The 18,236-nt window shown below is 46.1% G+C and overlaps 1 protein-coding gene across 2 annotated transcripts; it reads right to left on the reverse strand.

Moving 5' to 3' along the window:
- Window positions 1-135: 135 nt before the first annotated feature.
- On the reverse strand, window positions 136-16,803 carry SLC51A (solute carrier family 51 member A). 2 transcript variants are annotated; one of them, XM_017640540.3, is made up of 9 exons: window positions 16,583-16,803; window positions 15,930-16,024; window positions 5,942-6,096; window positions 5,024-5,097; window positions 4,512-4,670; window positions 3,931-4,042; window positions 3,517-3,663; window positions 1,358-1,463; window positions 136-823 (listed from the first exon to the last, which is right to left on the reverse strand). In XM_017640540.3, exons 1-9 carry the CDS (start codon window positions 16,618-16,620, stop codon window positions 687-689), a joined length of 1,023 nt encoding a protein of 340 aa, XP_017496029.2. In that variant the 5' UTR covers window positions 16,621-16,803; the 3' UTR covers window positions 136-686. The 2 variants fall into 2 exon arrangements, with proteins under 2 accessions (XP_017496029.2, XP_036868973.1); XM_037013078.2 differs by lacking the exon at window positions 5,942-6,096 and having other exon boundaries at window positions 4,995-5,097.
- Window positions 16,804-18,236: the final 1,433 nt, after the last annotated feature.

The following is an 18,236-nucleotide window of genomic DNA, read 5'->3' on the forward strand; positions in this document are numbered from 1 at the left end:
TAATGTCCCATTTGCTGTTTTTGACCTGGCAGACATGTACGATATGTTTTATGAACTTGGGGCTTTTACGTGTACTCTCAGTTCCTTTGCTTTTGCATTCTAATTTGTCGCTTCAAAATCTCTCCATGACCATATTCTCAGGGGAGTCCTTTTGCAGCTTGGCACAGAAAACTCAGAAAACCATTGTCCCACAAAGTGAAGCTGGTCCAGATCCTAGGTCTGATGCCCTCAGTGCCCTAATGACACATCATCTGTAAGGAAACATCTTCCATCTGTTCTTTGAGACTTTGGGCTCAGACTATTTTACCTGGCTTGAGTTCTGCCCATTTTTATAGCAGACAAACTACCATATACTCTTCATTTACTTTGGGAAAGCCCAGTGTGAGCTTTCAATATACAACTTTAAGAGCTAATGGTGGCCCTCACAGAGGCAATGTGCCCAGTCAGAATTTCAGATTTCATCCTGTTTGTTTATTATAAAACCTAAAATACCTTACCCAGGCAAGGTCCAAAACAATTTCATCCTACTGCATGATTCACCTTCATCTTTATAGTCAAATGTAATCTGCCAGCTTATGCTGACAATGGACTCCATTTCTACTAGGTCAAGTTTGAGTGACAGTGAGGGAATCGTGTGCCCATCTAATGAGTGCAGTGTCTCTCATTCATTGTCCAAGCCATCCAGCTCAGGTTTTGAGGCTCAGATCCAGGTCTGGAGAAGGAAAAGGTTCATACCCAGCCTTGTCGTCTTTCTTTCGGTAGTACATTCGTGTCAGCACAGTTAGGAGAAAAGTCTCCAGTATGAGGAGGTGACAATTCATCACTGCAGCATGGGATGAAATGTAATGGAGGTTATGCTAAGTTAGAGAGTCCGTATCCCATTAGCAGCCCTGCCAGGGAGTAGAACAGCATTTTCTCTAATTTATCATCAAACCAAGACCTAGAGATGCTAAGTTGTCACAAGTAACATAGCAGGTTAATGGCAGAGCCAGAACAGAACTTGGCTCTCTATCTTCTGCAGTCTGAGGTTAGCATTAAACCCCCTTCCTTTTGTGCATTTATGAGTATGACCTTCTGCTTCCTAACCACACCTGTTCCTCTCCCAGTAGCTGAGGACTAGGCGCATGACTCCCTGGGTTGGCCATCAGGGCTGGCCTCAGGCTGTGGGATTGCAACTCTCCTCTGTGTGTTCAGAGAAGTCATAGTCTCCTTAAAACCTTTGCTGGGATTTCTGGGCGATCCCTTTCTGAATATCCTGAGCAGAAACCAGGTCGGCCCAACCTCTGTTCTTAGGGCCTCCCTTCCCTGGCCCTCTCGCACCCATCCTGGAATGGGACAGGAGCCCCTGTGTGCTCACCTTGAGACCTGACTTTAGAGGAAAAGGGAGGTGAACAAGCAATCTGCCCGCCATTGGCCAAGACTGAAAAGATGGATGGCTGCAGGGCAGTCAGGATGAGAAGCACCTGCAGAACAGAAAAGAGATGTGAGGGCAGGGGGCCCGATGTCTGTGGCACTGAGGCCAGGAGAGCCCCGGCTGTGCTCGTCCTTGCACCATGCGCTCAACTTACCTTTGATGTGTGCAGCTACAGAGGGTGGACTCACACACTAGACTAAAATTTTGTGGGGTTTTAATCTTTAAGAAAGTTATAATCTCATCCTCTGCCCAGTGTTTTCTGAGTTCTGACAAGGAAGTGATTGGGGATTCACATTTATTTCCCTTTCTCAGCCATGGCTACTCGTGAGTGCTTAATGGATGAGAAGGGTGGATGATTAAGAGTAATTCCATCTTGCTCAAGTACCTGGGATCCCTGCCTCTAGAATGATGGACAATTAACCATTAAGGTACCCTTTGAAAAATCTCTGCCAAGCCAGTGGCTGGGGGAAGGGGAATTAGTGTTCAGTGGGGACGGAGTTTCTGTGTGGAAGAGAAAAGGTTCTGGAGACGGACAGTGGTGATGGTTGTACAACAATGTGAATGCACCGAACTATACACTTAAAAATGGTTAAAATGGTAGAGTTTATGTATATTTTACATACAGTTTTAAGACAATCTCTGCCCAGAGGCCCCAGGAGCAGCATTCTTCTTGGTACTTGCCTGCCCTGGGTGTGCTTTCTGAGGCATCAGCCTCTTCAGGACAGACTGGGCTTGTCCAGGCTTCCCCACAGTAGCCATGGACAGGATCAGCAGTCACAGCTCTTTCCCTGTGGCCTGACCCTAAGTGCTTCTCGGGCCCAGGCCCTGTCTTCCCCTTCACTCCCTGACTCCATTTCAGCTCTTCTTCTCTCTTCCTGTTGTCCCTTCAATTCTACTTACCATGTGCCTAGATAGTCACATTTCAGAGGCATCTGCTTAGACCAAGTGAGAATTTATGTGAAATCCATCTAACTGTAAAGCAGTCATTATGCCTTGAGGGTAGGAGAAGGCCCCCGCAAGGAGACAGATAGAATGGAGAGTGAAGGAAAACAAGACTGGGCTAGAAGTCATTGCTTTTGGTGGAAAAGTTATCTCTGGGTTTAGAGAAAGGAACATGGAAAAGGAACAGATGTGCCTTTGAGAGAATTTGCAGAAGAGGTATGCAGATAAAGAGGCACTGTGATAAGGGATGAACAGTTAGATCTGGGTTTATATTCTAGCCCCCTAGGTTATGTGCCTTTGAGGAAGTCCTGTAACATCTCTGGCTCTGTTTCCTCATTTCTAAAATAGAAATAATAATGACTTCTGAGATAATTATGAAAATTAAATGTATGATAAGAGCCTAGCACACAGTGTAGGTAGTTCATGGTTACAGCTATGAGCATGCTTCTGCTTTGGTGGTGATGAATTATAAGGTTTAGGAAGTAATGGAAAGAAAAGCAAAGGTAGAAGAATTTAAGGTTTGGTAATACATGTGAGAGGGGTTGAATTGTGTCCCCTCCAAAAGATACATTGAAATCCTAACCACCAGTGCCTCAGAATGTGCCTCTGGGAAAGAGTGTCATGGTTTTGGTTAATTCGATGAGATTATCTAGGATGAGGTCACACTGGAGTAGGGTGGGTCCCTGTTCCAATGTGATGGGTGTCCTTAGAAGAAGAGGAAAAGAAACGCAAGGTACAGACATAAGATGAGAGAATGCCATGGGCAAGACAGGCAGAAATGGGGCTGCAGGCCAGGGCGTGCCAAGGGTTGCTGGCAAAGCATCAGACACTAGGAAGAGGCAAGGAAGAATTCTCCCCAAAGGATTTAGAGGGAGCATGGCTCGGCTGACACCCTGGTTTTGGACTTCCAGCCTCCAGAACTATGAGACAATAAATTTCTGTTGTTTTCATCCACCCAGTTTGTGGCATTTGGTGAGAGCAGCTCTAGGAACTATTAGAGCACAGAAAAGGAGAAACTGGGGAGGGGCAGAGTCATTTCTCAAAGCTTCCAAGGCTAAAGAAAATTCTCAGACCTGCTTTTAGCCTTTATTCTTACCTCCTGACCCAAATTATTTGTAGCTCTGTTATTAGTCATCTTTTCTCTCCCAGGGTATAGTTACCTGGAACAGAGCAAATTTGGCTCCTATGTTCTGTTCGCCCAGGTGCTGCTTGGCTTGACGGAAGACGATGGCCAGAGCCCAGAGGGCAAGCAGGGTGGACACCCCAAGGAGCGTGTTGATCCACAGAGCTGTGCTCTCCTCGGAGATCTGGGGCAGACCAGAAAGTAGGCAGTGAGGGAGGGAGCCCTATCCTCATTATTTCTCCTCTCCCACTGTGGGAAAGGTAGTAAAAAGCCCCAAAGCCATAGTCTGTGCTGGTCTCCCTTTCCCCACCAGAGTCTCCAAGCCGCTACTTTTCAGTAGCCCCCGGGCCCTGGGGCCCTGAACCGGGGGCCGTTGGCTCCAGGTATTTCTTCCAGAGCTCAGCAGTCCCAAGCGAGTCCTGGACTTTGCTGCCCCTTAGTCCTGGCTTACATCTGCCGGGTCATAGATGCCATCAGGGATGAGAAACAGGCCCGCCAGGCTCAGGGTTATCTTAAAGAAGGCAAACTGGAATGGGCCCAACATCAGCAGCTGAAGCTTCTTCCTGAGGGGAGAAAGGGGCAGGACTTGGGATATACAAACTACCCACCCCACAAACTCCCTCCAGCTCCCTCACGGGGCTCCTGGGCTGAGGCCTGGCTGCCCTGATACACACCAGCGTGGATGAACAGATGGGGACATAGGAAGAAGCCAGAGTGTTGAGAACATTGGGAGCCCCCCTTTTTGCCTTCCCCTCAGTCCCAGACCAGAATGCTACCTTTTGAGCAAGAACCATCAGCATGTTGACCCCAATCTCATTAACCAAAACGGGCAGAAGGGGCAAGTAAATAGCCCAAGGTCCAGTTTGCTCTGTGGAGCTGGAGTTCACAGGGGCTCACCTCCCTCTGCTCCTCTCACCCCGGGGGGTGCCCCATGTGGGTCCTGACTGGGGAACGCCACCCTTCACCACTGGCTTTGCTCCATAAAGCTGTCCCCCCAGTCCCCCCAGTGCTCCCCCTATTGCCCCCCCTCACCTGGAGAGCCTGAGTGGGGGGCAGCAGGGGCAGCAGCAGCAGCAGGGGCCTGTGCCCGTGGGCAGCGCTGCCCCCCCCAGCACCCTCAGCACGGCCTCCGGTCCCCCGAAGCCCTTCACCATGACCTGCATCAGCAGGCAGAAGCAGGCCGCGTAAAACCTGTGGGGCAGTGGAGGGGGGTGAGAGGCAGAAGGTGCAGGGCCCACCCCCGACAACCATCCACAGGTGTGACCCTGGGGGAGAGGGAGGGGGACAGGGTCCAGGGCCCTGGGAAGAGGGGACTTTCGAGCTGTGGGGACAAAATGGTGACTGAGGATGAGCAGAACCAGAAGCTCAAAAGACCCAGGTTAGTTAGCACAGGTTGGAAAGGGCCAGATTCCTGATCATGTGGTTTGCAAGCTGGGGAGGGACAGGGGATAGAAGGAGACATGGACGCTGGAGTCCTGGGTGCATGGGGAACAGAAGGGGGCCCCAGGAGGATACCAGCTCTGGGGGCAGGGCAGGACGCTCACGAGGTTATGGCCATCTCCACCAGCAGGAGGGAACGCGGGATCCAGAGACCAAAGCAGCAGAACACGGACACTACCTGCTTGGAGAGGAGCAAGAAGCTGAAGGCAGGGAGGGAGGCTACTTGCCCTCTGGAAGCGAAACCCAAGCATTTGAGGTGCCATGACTTAAAAGTGGCCAGCTAGAAAAATGATTAACTAAAAAAACTTTTTAAAATTCATCTGTCAGTTCTTCTATATCTAGGATTAAAGACAGGGAGACCCCTTGAGTCCAGGGCTCTTTTGAAAACTGTCTCATCCTATGCCCTGTGGTAGGAGTGGGTAAGTTCATCCTTAGCGGTAAGTAGATCAAGATCCATCCCTTCCTTTTCAACACCCCATATTATTAAAGTATCTCTGATGACTTGAGATGGCCCAGGCAGATGTCGTCCCGCAGGAAAGAACCTCAGAGCTATCTTCTCCACTCCTGACAGACACACACAGCTCACCACAAGGAAACAAGTCCAATCGTACAGCCTGAGAGCAAGCCAAAGACCCATACAGCGACTGTGGGCATGAGTTTCAATGGCCTACAATGTAAGGGGAGAGCTGCATGACCTTTGGGTGGGGGGAAATTCTTGCCTCCTATGCCAAGGAGCTGCTGCCTGCCTGTACAGTGGGGGCTTGGCGGGGAGCTTGCTTTTAACAGCAAAACCATGCAGGGAGTAGGGAGTGGGGCTGCTGGAGGGCCGTGCAGTTTCTCCAGCTGTCTCTGTGGCTCACACACTCCATCCCACTGCCCGTTGGCCTCCCACACATGGAGTCCTCACTGTAAATGGAGGTCAGATTGCAAGCACACACCCTGAGGTGGTAGAGGCCGGCAACCCTTTGCTGACTTGTGTTGTTGCCCTTGAGGACTTCTCAGAAAGGCCGCTGCCTCCTCACCGTGGGTGCAGAGCTGCTCCAGAGCAGAGTCTTCCTCTTGATGGGGCAGCGGGTGTTCTTGTACAGGTAGACGGCATCCTCCAGGAAGATGGCGACTGAGCCCAGCGCGAGCAAACTCATGAGGACTGTGAGAGCGACTTCCGCAGGGCCCAGGGCTGGGGTGGGAAGAGAGGGCAGACTCCAGGGAGCTGAAGCCCAGGACTGAGGGGCAGACGTGAACGTCCTCGCTGAGATCTGAATGGTTTAATCATGTCTAGAATTATCTGGTCTAGGCTTCTAGCCATGCAGAAGAATGGCTTTTTCCTAGACCTAGAATATCTAACATGTGGCTAAGAAGTAGTCCTTCCTCTGCATGGATGGGTGCCTAGACCAGGTAATTCTAGATATGGTAAGGCTTACCCAGAGCAGGGTATAGACAACGAACAAGTTTGTATCTAATGTAAATAATTAGCAAACATTCTGAATTAGGAGGTCAGCAGGGCCTGTCTACTTGTCTACCTCCAGTGCCTGATGTCCTGGTAGCAGACATGGGCCAATTAACATTATAATTGAAGCAGAATGTAGTTAAAGGTATATTTTAGAAGCTGTTTAAATTTGATTTCAAAAAGTATGTCATGAAACTGGGACATTAGAAAGGGATTTTAACAAAAAAGAAATGGATACAAACAGATTCCCTGGGCACTGGACCCATGTTGGCCTCACACTCAGTCTTACATTAAGTGTGGTCCAGTAACTCTCCTTAGTGTTGACTGGAATCATTTGAGAAGTTGTTAAAAAGTAGCTGCTTCAGCATTTCCGGGCTGGGCCCAGTGATCTGCATTTTTTTTTTTTTTTAGATTATTGTTTTTTATTGAAGGGTAGTTGACACACAGTATTACATTAGTTTCAGGTGTACAACACAGTGATTGAACATTTATATACATGATAATTCTAGGTACCACCTATCACCATACCAAGTTGTTACAATATTTTGACTATATTCCTTATGCTATACATTACATCCCAGTTACTTATTTATTTTACAATTGGAAGTGTGTACTTTTTTTTTTTTTTTTTGTGAGGGCATCTCTCCTATTTACTGATCAAATGGTTGTTAACAACAATAAAATTCTGTATAGGGGAGTCAATGCTCAATGCACAATCATTAATCCACCCCAAGCCTAATTTTCGTTAGTCTCCAATCTTCTGAAGCATAACGAACAAGTTCTTACATGGAGAACAAATTCTTACATAGTGAATAAGTTACATGGTGAACAGTACAAGGGCAGTCTTCACAGAAACTTTCGGGTTACCACTTGGAAGAATTGTGATACATGGTAAATTCGATATGAGGCACGAATTCTATTTAGGGGTTGTAATTAGGAAGAAAGAAGAAAAGCTATGGAAGTAGCAGGCGGTGATCTGCATTTTTAACAAACTCCCCTAGTAAAAGTCAGAGATAACAAACACTTGGACAAACACCCGTCAAGTGACTCTGGCCTCACCACTGCTAACAGAAAAAAGTTGACGTAGTCACACTATGTGTTTCTGGACATGTGATTCATCAGTGCAACAATTAGTTTTAAACAAAAGGTTATGTGTCCTTAAGGACTAAGCCTGGACCCTCGTTTATCTAAGGCCTTCGCTGGTTGGCAGACTCTTTCCTTCCCACTTCCTGACGGCTAGAGGAAGAAGGGGGAGAGGAGCCTGTGGGGGCCGTGCATGGCCCTAGAACCCTGGCGGTCAGGTAGGAAGAGGGACCGGCTGGCCCGCCCTAGGCTTTGGTGACTAGCCCAGTCCCAGGGCTAGTACTGCAGAGCTAGAAACCAAACCACAGTAATGACTTGAGTTGCTGGCATCTGGATTGGTCATACCTGGTGGCATCACAAGAGCAGCCAGGACAAATGTAAATCAGTCAAAAACTGTCCCGTTGATCCTACTTCCTCTTATGTCATGGCACACGTTTATTTCTGTTTGCTTTCTCCAGTGGAAGACCCTCATCTCTGGCCTCAGTTAGGTCCACCTGCGGAAGGTGGCCCTTGGGTTCCGGCTCCCAGGCTGGACTTTAGAAGTCAGAGAGAAACCTTTTCTACCACAGGCCACAGAAGGCAGGACTTGCTATTTTTCTTCCCACCTACCCACCTCCACTTAGGATGCAGCCCTCGGCTGACAGGGCATTGCTGTTACTGTTTAGCTGACTGAGGCTAACAAACATTTGGACAAACACTGGTGAAGCAACTCTGGCCTCACCATTGCTAACAGGAAGAAGTTAACATAGTCACACTAAGTGTTTCTGAACATGTGATCCATCAGTGCAGCCATGACCCATTCATCAATTACCTCTCCAAGTATTGCTCTGGTAGGCCCGACAAGTTAGGAACATGAAAAAAACTGGTTGCAGTTCTTTCTTTAAAAGAGACTTTACTTTTCCTCCATGAAAATTTAAAAATATAACATCACAGAGAATTTTTTTTTACACAATCTTGCCCTTATATAACAAAAATGAGTATTCAAAACAATCCACATAAACGCTTCCATATATCAAAATGATTCAAGATAGATTAAAGAGAGAAGTCTTTAAAAATCAAACCAGGGGGCCCAGTCAGTGAGCTGCTGCCGAGGACTCAGCACCTCTCCCTCGAGCCCCCTCATCCCCCCTAAAAAGGAATCATATGGTATGTCCGGGGTCCAGAACTTCCACTCTTTTGGCCCCTCTGCTGATGCAAATAAAGGTGATGATCTGCTTCTTGCTGGCATTGAGAATTATATTCATATAAGAATTCAACAGAGACCAAGCGGTAAAGATACCTCCAGACAAGTGCTGGGCATAGAAGCCACAGGGCATAAATCTGCAAAGAAGTAAAAAGCTAACCTTTTCAAACAATATGGCTTCTCTCTCACTTACCAACTTTACATTTCCCTGTATGGCCCCGGAAGATGACTGGTTAGCCAGAGACGGGTAAGATTCCTCAAGGGAGGAACAACCTAAGACAGGCACAGTCGCAGGGGGGCCATCAGGTGAGAAATTGGGGATCAACAGAGGTGAGGCTTAGAACCTCTCCCCCCCTGTTCTGAGAGAAATCTTCTGCATCCATGGATGTTTTGTTGCCCTTGTCTAGCTTGGATTAATACTTAGTCTATAGGCACACACCTGATCATTTGCATTTGCCCTCTTAAAGCACTAAACTATGTTTTCTACCTTTATCTTGTATCTACCTACCACTTCAGCATTTTATTAAAAATAGTAATAATAAAGAGGGAAATGTAGTATCCACATATAAATCAAGTATAAAAATCAAACGAATATTCATATTTGAACTGTTTATAGTTCATAATGCATAATCAAAACTGAAAGTTTCTGTGAAGATTGCCCTTGTACTGTTCACCATGTAACTTAGTCACTATGTAAGAATTTGTTCTCCATGTAAGAACCTGTTCGTTATGCTTCAGAAGATTGGAGACTAACGAAAATTAGGCTTGGGGTGGATTAATGATTGTGCATTGAGCATTGACTCCCCTATACAGAATTTTATTGTTGTTAACAACCATTTGATCAATAAATAGGAGAGATGCCCTCACCAAAAAAAAAAAAAAAAAAAAAAAGTACACACTTCCAATTGTAAAATAAATAAGTAACTGGGATGTAATGTATAGCATAAGGAATATAGTCAAAATATTGTAACAACTTGGTATGGTGATAGCTGGTACCTAGAATTATCATGTATATAAATGTTCAATCACTGTGTTGTACACCTGAAACTAATGTAATACTGTGTGTCAACTACCCTTCAATAAAAAATAATTATCTAAAAAAAAAAAAAAAGAATTCAACAGAGAAACGGCAGGAAGACCCTTGCCACTGTCCAGGGAATGGCTGATGGTGATGATAAAAAGAAACCAGTGAAGGCATTTAAGAAGAAATTCGCCTGCCATGGTACTGTAACTGAGCATCCAGAATATGGAGAAGTAATTCAGCTACAGGGTGACCAGTGCAAGAACACGCCGGTTCCCAGTAGAGGCTGGACTGGCTAAGCGTGACCCGCAGGAGGTTCTAGGCTTTTTCAGGAGACTAGGCTGAGAGAGCTAAGAACTTTGTCCACAGTCACAGCCTGGAAGTGAAGGAACTAGGATTTAAACCCTGTGAAGCCCACACTCTTAACCATTAGTCACTCTGACTCTTGGTATGTGTTCACATAGACACAGGAGGGAGGTGGAGTGATATACATCATCAAATGCAACCCTAAAAGGTTGTTTACGTTTATGAAGGTGGAGTGGAATACATCCTAACTATTCAATACAGAAATGCTTTTGCAGTTTCTTGTAACCACAGGCCTTGCAGTTCTATTCTTTGTCACACTTGCAGTATCTAGAGGTTCTTGTATCCACTTCTACAGGGCAAGAGCCAAAAGAGAAGTTCCTTAGCATCCATGCCTGACATTGCTGCTTTCCATCCAATTCATTTATCTTCAAAATTGTCCCCTACCTTATCTTTCTGCATCTTAATAGATATCACAGACAAAACTGTCCTATTGCCAAAGGATTTTTGAAGATGCATTAAAAGTTAAACATATTTCTGGGGATCAACAGAGGTGAGGCTTAGAACCTCACCCCCCCTGTTTTGAGAGAAATCTTCTGCATCCGTGGATGTTTTGTTACCCTTGTCTAGCTTGGATTAATACTTAGTCTATAGGCACAGACCTGATCATCTACATTTGCCCTCTTACGGCACTAAATTATGTTTTCTACCTTTATCTTGCATCTACCTACCACTTCAGCATTTTATTTAAAAATAATAATAATAATAATAATAAGGGAGAAATGTGGGATTCACATATAAATCAAGTATAAAAATCAAATGAATAATCACATCTGACTTGATTATTTATAGTTCATGATGCGTGATCAAAACTGAAAGTTTCTGTGATATGACTGCCCTTGCACTGTTCACCATGTAAGAACTTATTCACTATGTAAGAACTTGTTCACCATGTAAGAACTTGTTCGTTATGCTTCAGAAGATTGGAGACTGTTGAGAATTAGGCTTGGGGTTGATTAATGATTGTGCATTGAGGCCCCTATACAGAATTTTATTGTAGTTAACAACCATTTGATCAATAAATATGAGAGATACCCTCTCAAAAAAAGTTAAAAATTAAAAATTAAAAATTAAAAATATATATATATCATAGACCTACACTTGTAAGTGAAGATGACAAAATTTTAGAAAATATAATGTTCTAAATACAAAAAAATAAAGTTAAACATATTTCTTCCTGCAGAGCATTCTGAAGTTTTTAATCTGATTTATATTGCTAATTTCCTAAAGGGAGTTATAGAATATAAAGCTTATTTTTCTATAGAGTCTGTTTTCATGAAGTGCTCCTTGATAGTATGCCTAGGAACCCACTTTGGGAAATGCTTATCTAAGTGACCATTTTGAATACTTATACCTTTAGCAATTAGCAAGTTTCCTGCTGTCTCTAAAATAGTAAAGATTGCTTTTTTAAATAAGGAAAACAATATAAGAACATTAAAAATTTGAAAAAAGAGTATCACCCAAAATCCTAGCAAGTTCCTAACCAAAAATTATTTTCATTTCTGCAGTTTGTTTCCATGGAGGTTAAGAGGTTGAGAGCATAGGCTTTGGTTCCTGAGTTCCAAGTAAAATTCTACTTACTGCTTACTGCATGACCTTGGACAGGTTATTTATGCTCTCATTAAACCTCTTAGCACTATGTGGGGCATGTAGTATTTGCTCAATAAAGAGTAGCTTTAAAAATATCCTGGTTAAAATGCATACGTATTATATTACTACAGTTACTATAAATACTGTATCCTGTTCTTCACCTAACATTTCATCACGTTCTATCAAAAATCCTTTTTATAATTATTTTTACAATTATAAAAATTCCAAAAATAAAGAGAATAATAGAGGAAACATTCATATACCCAAAACCCATTTTTCTGGCCCCTCCCACTCCCCATAACCGATTTTATACAGCATTAGAATGTTGCCAATTTTGCTTCAAAAATTACTTTTAGATTGAAGGGCATGCAATAAAATGCACAAATCTTAGTATACAGCTTGATAAATTTTGACATGTATACTAAAAGTTACTTTTAGAAGAATAAAACATTAAAGATGTATCTGAAGGCCCCTGTCTGTATCTCCTGAATTTTGTTTCTCTTCTCTCCCTCACCTCCAGGCCTAACTACTATTCCAAAGTTGGTGTGTTTCTTTCCCATTTATGTTTTAATTTTTCACAGCATATGTACAGACTCAACAAACTGTACTGCTTTGCATTTTTAAAAACAATATAAATGGCATCATCCCACAAAAAGTTTTCCTGACTGTTTTCATTTTTATTATGGCAAGCAAATGCTGCAATAAGCATGCTTGGGCAGGTGTCCTTGGCACACCTAGGAGAGGTCCTCTATTCATACACCTAGAATTAGAATTGCTGGATTGTAGGAAATGAGACTCCTCAGTGTTACAGATATGTAATTACTCTCCATAATGGTTATACCAATTTATACCCCCACCAGCAACCTCAAAGAGTTCACAGCCACCCCAAATTCACTGTCCTTGGTGGTTACTGGGTTTGTCTTCTTGCCCACAAGAGATTAGTGAATATCTCATTGTTTAATTCACAGCTTCCTAATTCCTAAAAAAGAGGTCATCTTGTATATCTATTGGCCACTTTGGTTTCCTCTTTTATGAATTGTCTATTCCTATATTTTATCCAATTTTTATTGGGTAGTTTTTTTTATCCTCACTACCCATCCTTTGTTGGTTACAGGCTTGGAAATATCTTCTCCTGGTCTATTGTTTGGCTTTGGACATTGTTTATAGTGTTTTTAGTTGTATGGAAGTCTGTTTGCTTTCCATAGTCAATCTCCATGATCATTTGTGCTTTCTTGAGTTTTATTAAAGAAATTATCCTCTACTCCTAATGGTAAAGATATCTTTCCATATTTTCTTTTGTAAAAATGTTTGTGTTTCACATTTAGGTGTTTAATCTGTCTGAATTAAAGTTATGCTGGAGCTACATTCATGTTTATTTATTTGCCACAGGCACAGGCAGTTGTCCGGCATCCATCACTTCTGAAAGAGTCCCTCCTGCCCCTCTGACGTATGGAGCATCCTTTCACAGAGCAAGTCTCCACAAAGGCTGGGTCTATTTCTGGGCCCTCTGTCCTATTCCATTTTTCTACTTGCTAGGCCCCTTGAAGTTATTATTCATTGCTTTAATTATTACAGTCTAATTATAAGCCTTAATCTCTGGTAGAGCAAATACCCCCTTAAAGTTTTTCAAAATTGTCTTGGCTTTTCTTGACCCTTGACTCTTGAATGTAAATGTTTGGATCAGTCCATTAAAAGCAAATCCTGTAGGGATTATAATTGCAGTCATATCACATGCATTTAAGAAACAGATTATCGAAAGATTCAGTAGTTCTTCCAAGATTGCTCTTTCTTAAATGGCATTTACATTAAGGAACAACAGCGTTTGTTGATGAAGGAGGATGGGGTTCCACCAGATCCTCCATAGGCGCCTCTTCCTGACTCTCCTGATTTATTGGTGTCACCAATTCCCCAGGTTCCCAGCATCAGTATTAGAGTCTCTTTTTCCTTCACTTACACTTTCGCCTGCTCCTTCTTTGGGTTGCCTCTGTTTCCCAACCTTCCCTTCCTTTCCCTGACACTGCTGCGGCTCAGTCGCCTGTCACTCATGCTGGGCTGGAGCAATAACCTCCCATTTATGTCCCTGCTTCTCAAGACTCCATCCTGATTACTGATTAACATCCCTGAAGCACCATGCAGCCTCTCCCAGGATCAGGGCGCTCAACTGCGCTCCTGTCTGCAGCACTGAGGACAGCTCCCCTGCCTGCCGCTGATCTCGCCCCACCTCACCTGCCCAACTGCCCGCCCGCCCGCCCGCTCAGTTGCCCGTGCCTCCCACCGGTAACCTTGAATCCTGCCCATTGAGCTCCTCAGCATCTGGGGACCCTCCACTCCTTCGGTCTCCATCCCCACCCCCACGGTGCCCAACGGCTGCTTCCGCTCTCCTTTGGCCTCCATCTCCAACAGTTCCACCTGGACCACGGCAGCTCCCCAGACCCAGGCCCAGAATGGTCTCCTTACTTTGAACCTCCTTCCACTTCTATTTGCACATTTTGTAGCAAAGCAACGTGGGACCCATTTTCACTGTGTCAGCTAGGGTTTCTCAGTCTCTGAGAAAGGAGGATGGGGTTCTACCAGATCCTCCATAGGCGCAAGTGACGCTTTGGCCCAGATGGCTTTTTATTACAGGGGCGCCCTTTGTTTCCAGGCCAGTGTTCCTGGCCTCTACCCACGAGATGCCAGTAGCACTTTCTGTTGTGGCAACTGAAACCATCTTCTCGACACTGCCAAAAGTCCCCTGGGGGACAAAATTGCCTCTGAGTGACAACCACTGGTAGAAGGGAAGATGTGTACCACCCACTGTACTCTCTGAACAAGATGTTCTTGGACTGGATGGGGCAGCTGCCTGCTGGTGTGAAGCACAGAGGGCCTCTCTGGACACTCTGGCAGCTGGCATTCGCTTTGGTTCAGAGACCGAGCATTGCACCCAGGACATCCCCATGCCTGCCTCCTAATGCACGTTAACTGCATCCTGTCATTCAGGAAGAGCGTGCGCTGGAGGTGACGGCGTCAGGAAGGAGGCTACCACAGACACACAGACTCCTCCTGCCCATCAGTGTCTGGGATGCGAATCATCCAGTTGGAAAACAAAATAAAATGTGGATGTGAGCCGCTTTTGCTTGAAGATGCTAGAGTCATTTGATGGCCCTGTTTTACACGTCCAGGGAATAAACCGAATCCCATTGCTGCCTTTCACTTTCAAAAGCAACTCAGTAATAAGTTCTAGTGGTCAACACTGTCAGAATACTTTTACTGTTTCACCTAAGTTCTAAGAACATTATTCATAATAACCAGCCCTCTAGAAAGATCTAGACCCTTTCTCAAGGAGGCTGTTATGCAGGCTTCAAGGGGCTTCTGTGGGGCATGGATCACTTGGGCTCCATCTGGAGTCTCTGTGTGGCTCTGGCTGAAAAATGCTCCCGGCCAGTGTGGCCAGTTTGAATGGGCTTGGAGGCTAAGCTATGTGGGAACCCAACAAGACGTTTGTCTCCCAAGCTGGCTTGTCACGCTTCTCTGCTGGCCACCTGGCTCCTCTAGGAGTTTCTCTTCTCCAGCACTTTGACTATGAAAGACAGAAACTGTGCCAGCCATCCTCCCAGGCTGTGCAGGCTGGCCAGCTCAGGACCACCTCTCCTCAGCTGCTCTGTTACAGTGGGTGGACCCCCAGACACGTGCAGGGAGGTGGCTGGTGACTTTGGTCGGTGTTTACATTCAGTTAGATGCTTCTTTATGTTCTAAACACTCGTTTCAGGATAAACTGTTCTTTCAGGATGTGGGGAGGGAGGGTATAGATAACAGACCTATCAAGATTGACTGGTTACCACACGGAGGAGAAGCAGACCCTGACTTCACTTTGAAGTACATTACATTCATTGGCATACCAAAAATCACACCCCTTGGCACCGTGACAGTTCCAAGGCAGACCACCTAATGACAAAAAGAGGGTGGCACCCTGTTTCCCAGAAATCCCCTCCCTATGCCAGAAAAATGCCTCCTGACCCAGTGAATATTCCACTCCTGCTTAAATTCTAGTTATAAGACCACCCAACCTGAACCTCACCGCTGCTCACCTCTGGAGCACGCCCACACTCCCTCCTTGAGTGTGCACTTTGCTGTGCTAAACTACTCTTTGCTTGTACGTGTTCCACCGGTGGCAAATTCTTTCTCCATCAGAGTCAAGAACCCTTTCCTGGGTTGAGGTCTCATGGAGCACCACAGAGCTCTGCCAGGATTGGATTGCTGGGCAATGCTCTCAGCTCTCCTGACTTCCTGCTTGGATGCTCATTTCCTCCTTTTAGTTCCCTCTGGGGAGGGTCCCTGACTCACCTCTCAGAAGCTGAGCTGCAGTGGGGGCATGAGAGAAGCAGGCAGAGGGGATGTTGTAATTGGTTTTCAGTAACTCCAGAAGATCTGCTGTGTACCTGGAAAGACACCAGCCTGCATTCAGAATATGGGAACCTGGGGCAGGGGGTGGTACCAGTTTGGACACCAGTTACTGGACACGCCTTCAAACACTCCTGGGTTCAAATAGCTTGTCCATTTCCCCTCAAGGCCCTGATTCTTAGGCCCAGGCCAGTGCATAAGGCAGGCTGCCACTTAGGCCATGAGAGGTCTGGCTGCAGGGCCTAAAAAGCAGTCCATTTTCTCCACTTCCACTAGGGCAACACCAAGGGCTGGCCATGGAGGAAGAGCAGGGTGGACCCTTAGCCCCAGGGATGGGCCCCAGCTGGTCAGGGTTCTATGTGTATCCCCCGAATCCCCCAACTTTGGGATCTTTATCTCCCCAGTTCAGGAGTAAAGCCAAGTCTCTGAGGGAGTCCCTGAGGTCCTTGGGGACAGCCAGGCCATTATCAGTCCCATGTCATTCTGTATGCTGGAGCCAAAGGGCCCAGGGAGGGAGGAAGGGACAGGCCAGAGTGATAGGGGCCACAGCTGCTTAGTGACAGGCTCTGGGCTCAGGGCATGGCGCTGCTACTCACCTGGGGTCAAGCTTTATCTGAGTCCTGTCTGGCTCCATCGTCTTCTCTTCCTCTCTGGCCTTGCCAGCAGGCACTGAGGAGCAGGCAGGTGGCAGCTCCCGCTGGCCCTGCTTCCTGCTAGCCTTCCTAGAGGACGCAGGCCAGCGTAGGCAGAGTGGCTTTGTCTTCCCCTCTGCGTCTCTCTCCTCTGGACTCCCGCACCCACAGGTTCCTATACCCTACCTCACAGTTCAGCCTGGAGGAATTTGATCTTCTTGGTTGGCTGAGTTCCCTGGCTCCCGACTCCTCCCGTCCCTAGGTGTGGTCTCTCCTGCCTCCCTCCCACAAATGCCTTTGGCCACCCCTTGTCCCTGGCCCTCAGGGAGCCTTCGAGAGCAATGGCAGGGACAAAGTTCTACATCCTTCGGCAGTTCCCCTGATCAGCAGTCCCCTCTCACCCAGAACCTGGCTGGATTTCAGGCTCTGGCCCTTGGAGATGAGAGTCAGGGCTGAGACCTTGACTGTGTCATTGCTGTTGGCTTGGTGCGTGGAAGGGAGGATTAGCTGGAAAAGCCAGACGAGGTGATGTGGGTCTCCCAGGGCCCAGGCCACCACATCATGATGACAGGCTTATCCAGCCACAGAGCATCCCAAGATGCAGCAAATGGGAGAGAAGTTGTTTTTAAGAGGCAGAGTTGCTGAGTGAGATTTCTGCGCATTTTGACAGATGTTGAAAAACTGTGTCAAATTATATGACCTGTTTTGTTGATTGGTGATTTCTTCTCTCTCCAGATAGATTTAAACCTATGTGAGGCCAAGCACAGTGCCTCTAGGTTCCTGGCAAAGAGCCTGACACATACTAAGGGCTCCTGAGAGTTGGTTGCGTGACTGATTAAAGAAAATCCCAGCAATAGCAACAACAAGTGTTTATGGAGCATTTATGATGCACGACGTGCTGTAGGAAATGCAGTCTGTTTCTTATCCATTTAAACCTCACAGACACTTTTTTAAGGCAAATACTATCTTTATTCTCATTTTACAGATAAGGAAATTGAGGCTCAGAGGGGTTATGACACTAGGTCAGATAGAACACCACGGAGGTGGAGAGAGGCAGAAGAGACCTGGGTTGGAGTTTTGTTGAAGTTTAGGTGAAGAATTTTGATAGTAAGAAAAGAGCCCATGAGAGGGCCAAGAGAGTCAATTCCAAGAGGGCAGAGGAGGCTCCCTCATTTGGGCCAGTGAGTAGATACAACCAGGGGAAGTGGTCAGTGATGCGGTCCTGCTCTTGGGGGTGGACAGCCAGACGCGAGCAGGGAGGGGGGTGCAGACTCCGGCTGGTGTGTACATTCATTTGATGCCTGTTTATGTTCTAAACATTCCATGTAAACTGTTCTTTCAGGATGTGGGGAGTGCTGTAGACCTGTCAAAATTGGCTGGTTCCAACATGGAGGAGAAAATGACCCTGACTTCACCTCAAAGTCCATCACATGCTCATTAGCACACCAAAATCACCCCCCTGGGCCATAACAGGTCCAAGGCAGACATCTAAGGACAAAAGAAAGTGACGCCCTATTTCTCCCCTGAAATCCCCTCCCTATTTTGAGAAAACGTCACCTAACCTAATGAACATTCCACCCCTGCTTAACCTCCAGCTACACGACCACCAACCGGAGCC

Source organism: Manis javanica, chromosome 3, assembly GCF_040802235.1.
Source record: "Manis javanica isolate MJ-LG chromosome 3, MJ_LKY, whole genome shotgun sequence".
NCBI lineage: Eukaryota > Metazoa > Chordata > Mammalia > Pholidota > Manidae > Manis > Manis javanica.

Coding starts and splice junctions, on each gene's coding strand:
- SLC51A (XM_017640540.3), bottom strand. CDS start 16,620: ATGGAGCCAGACAGGACTCAGATAAAGCTTGACCCCAG. Junction 5,098..5,941: donor GGAGCAGCTCTGCACCCACG/GTGAGGAGGCAG, acceptor CTCTCCAAGCAG/GTAGTGTCCGTGTTCTGCTG. Junction 4,671..5,023: donor GTGGAGATGGCCATAACCTC/GTGAGCGTCCTG, acceptor ACTGCCCCACAG/GTTTTACGCGGCCTGCTTCT.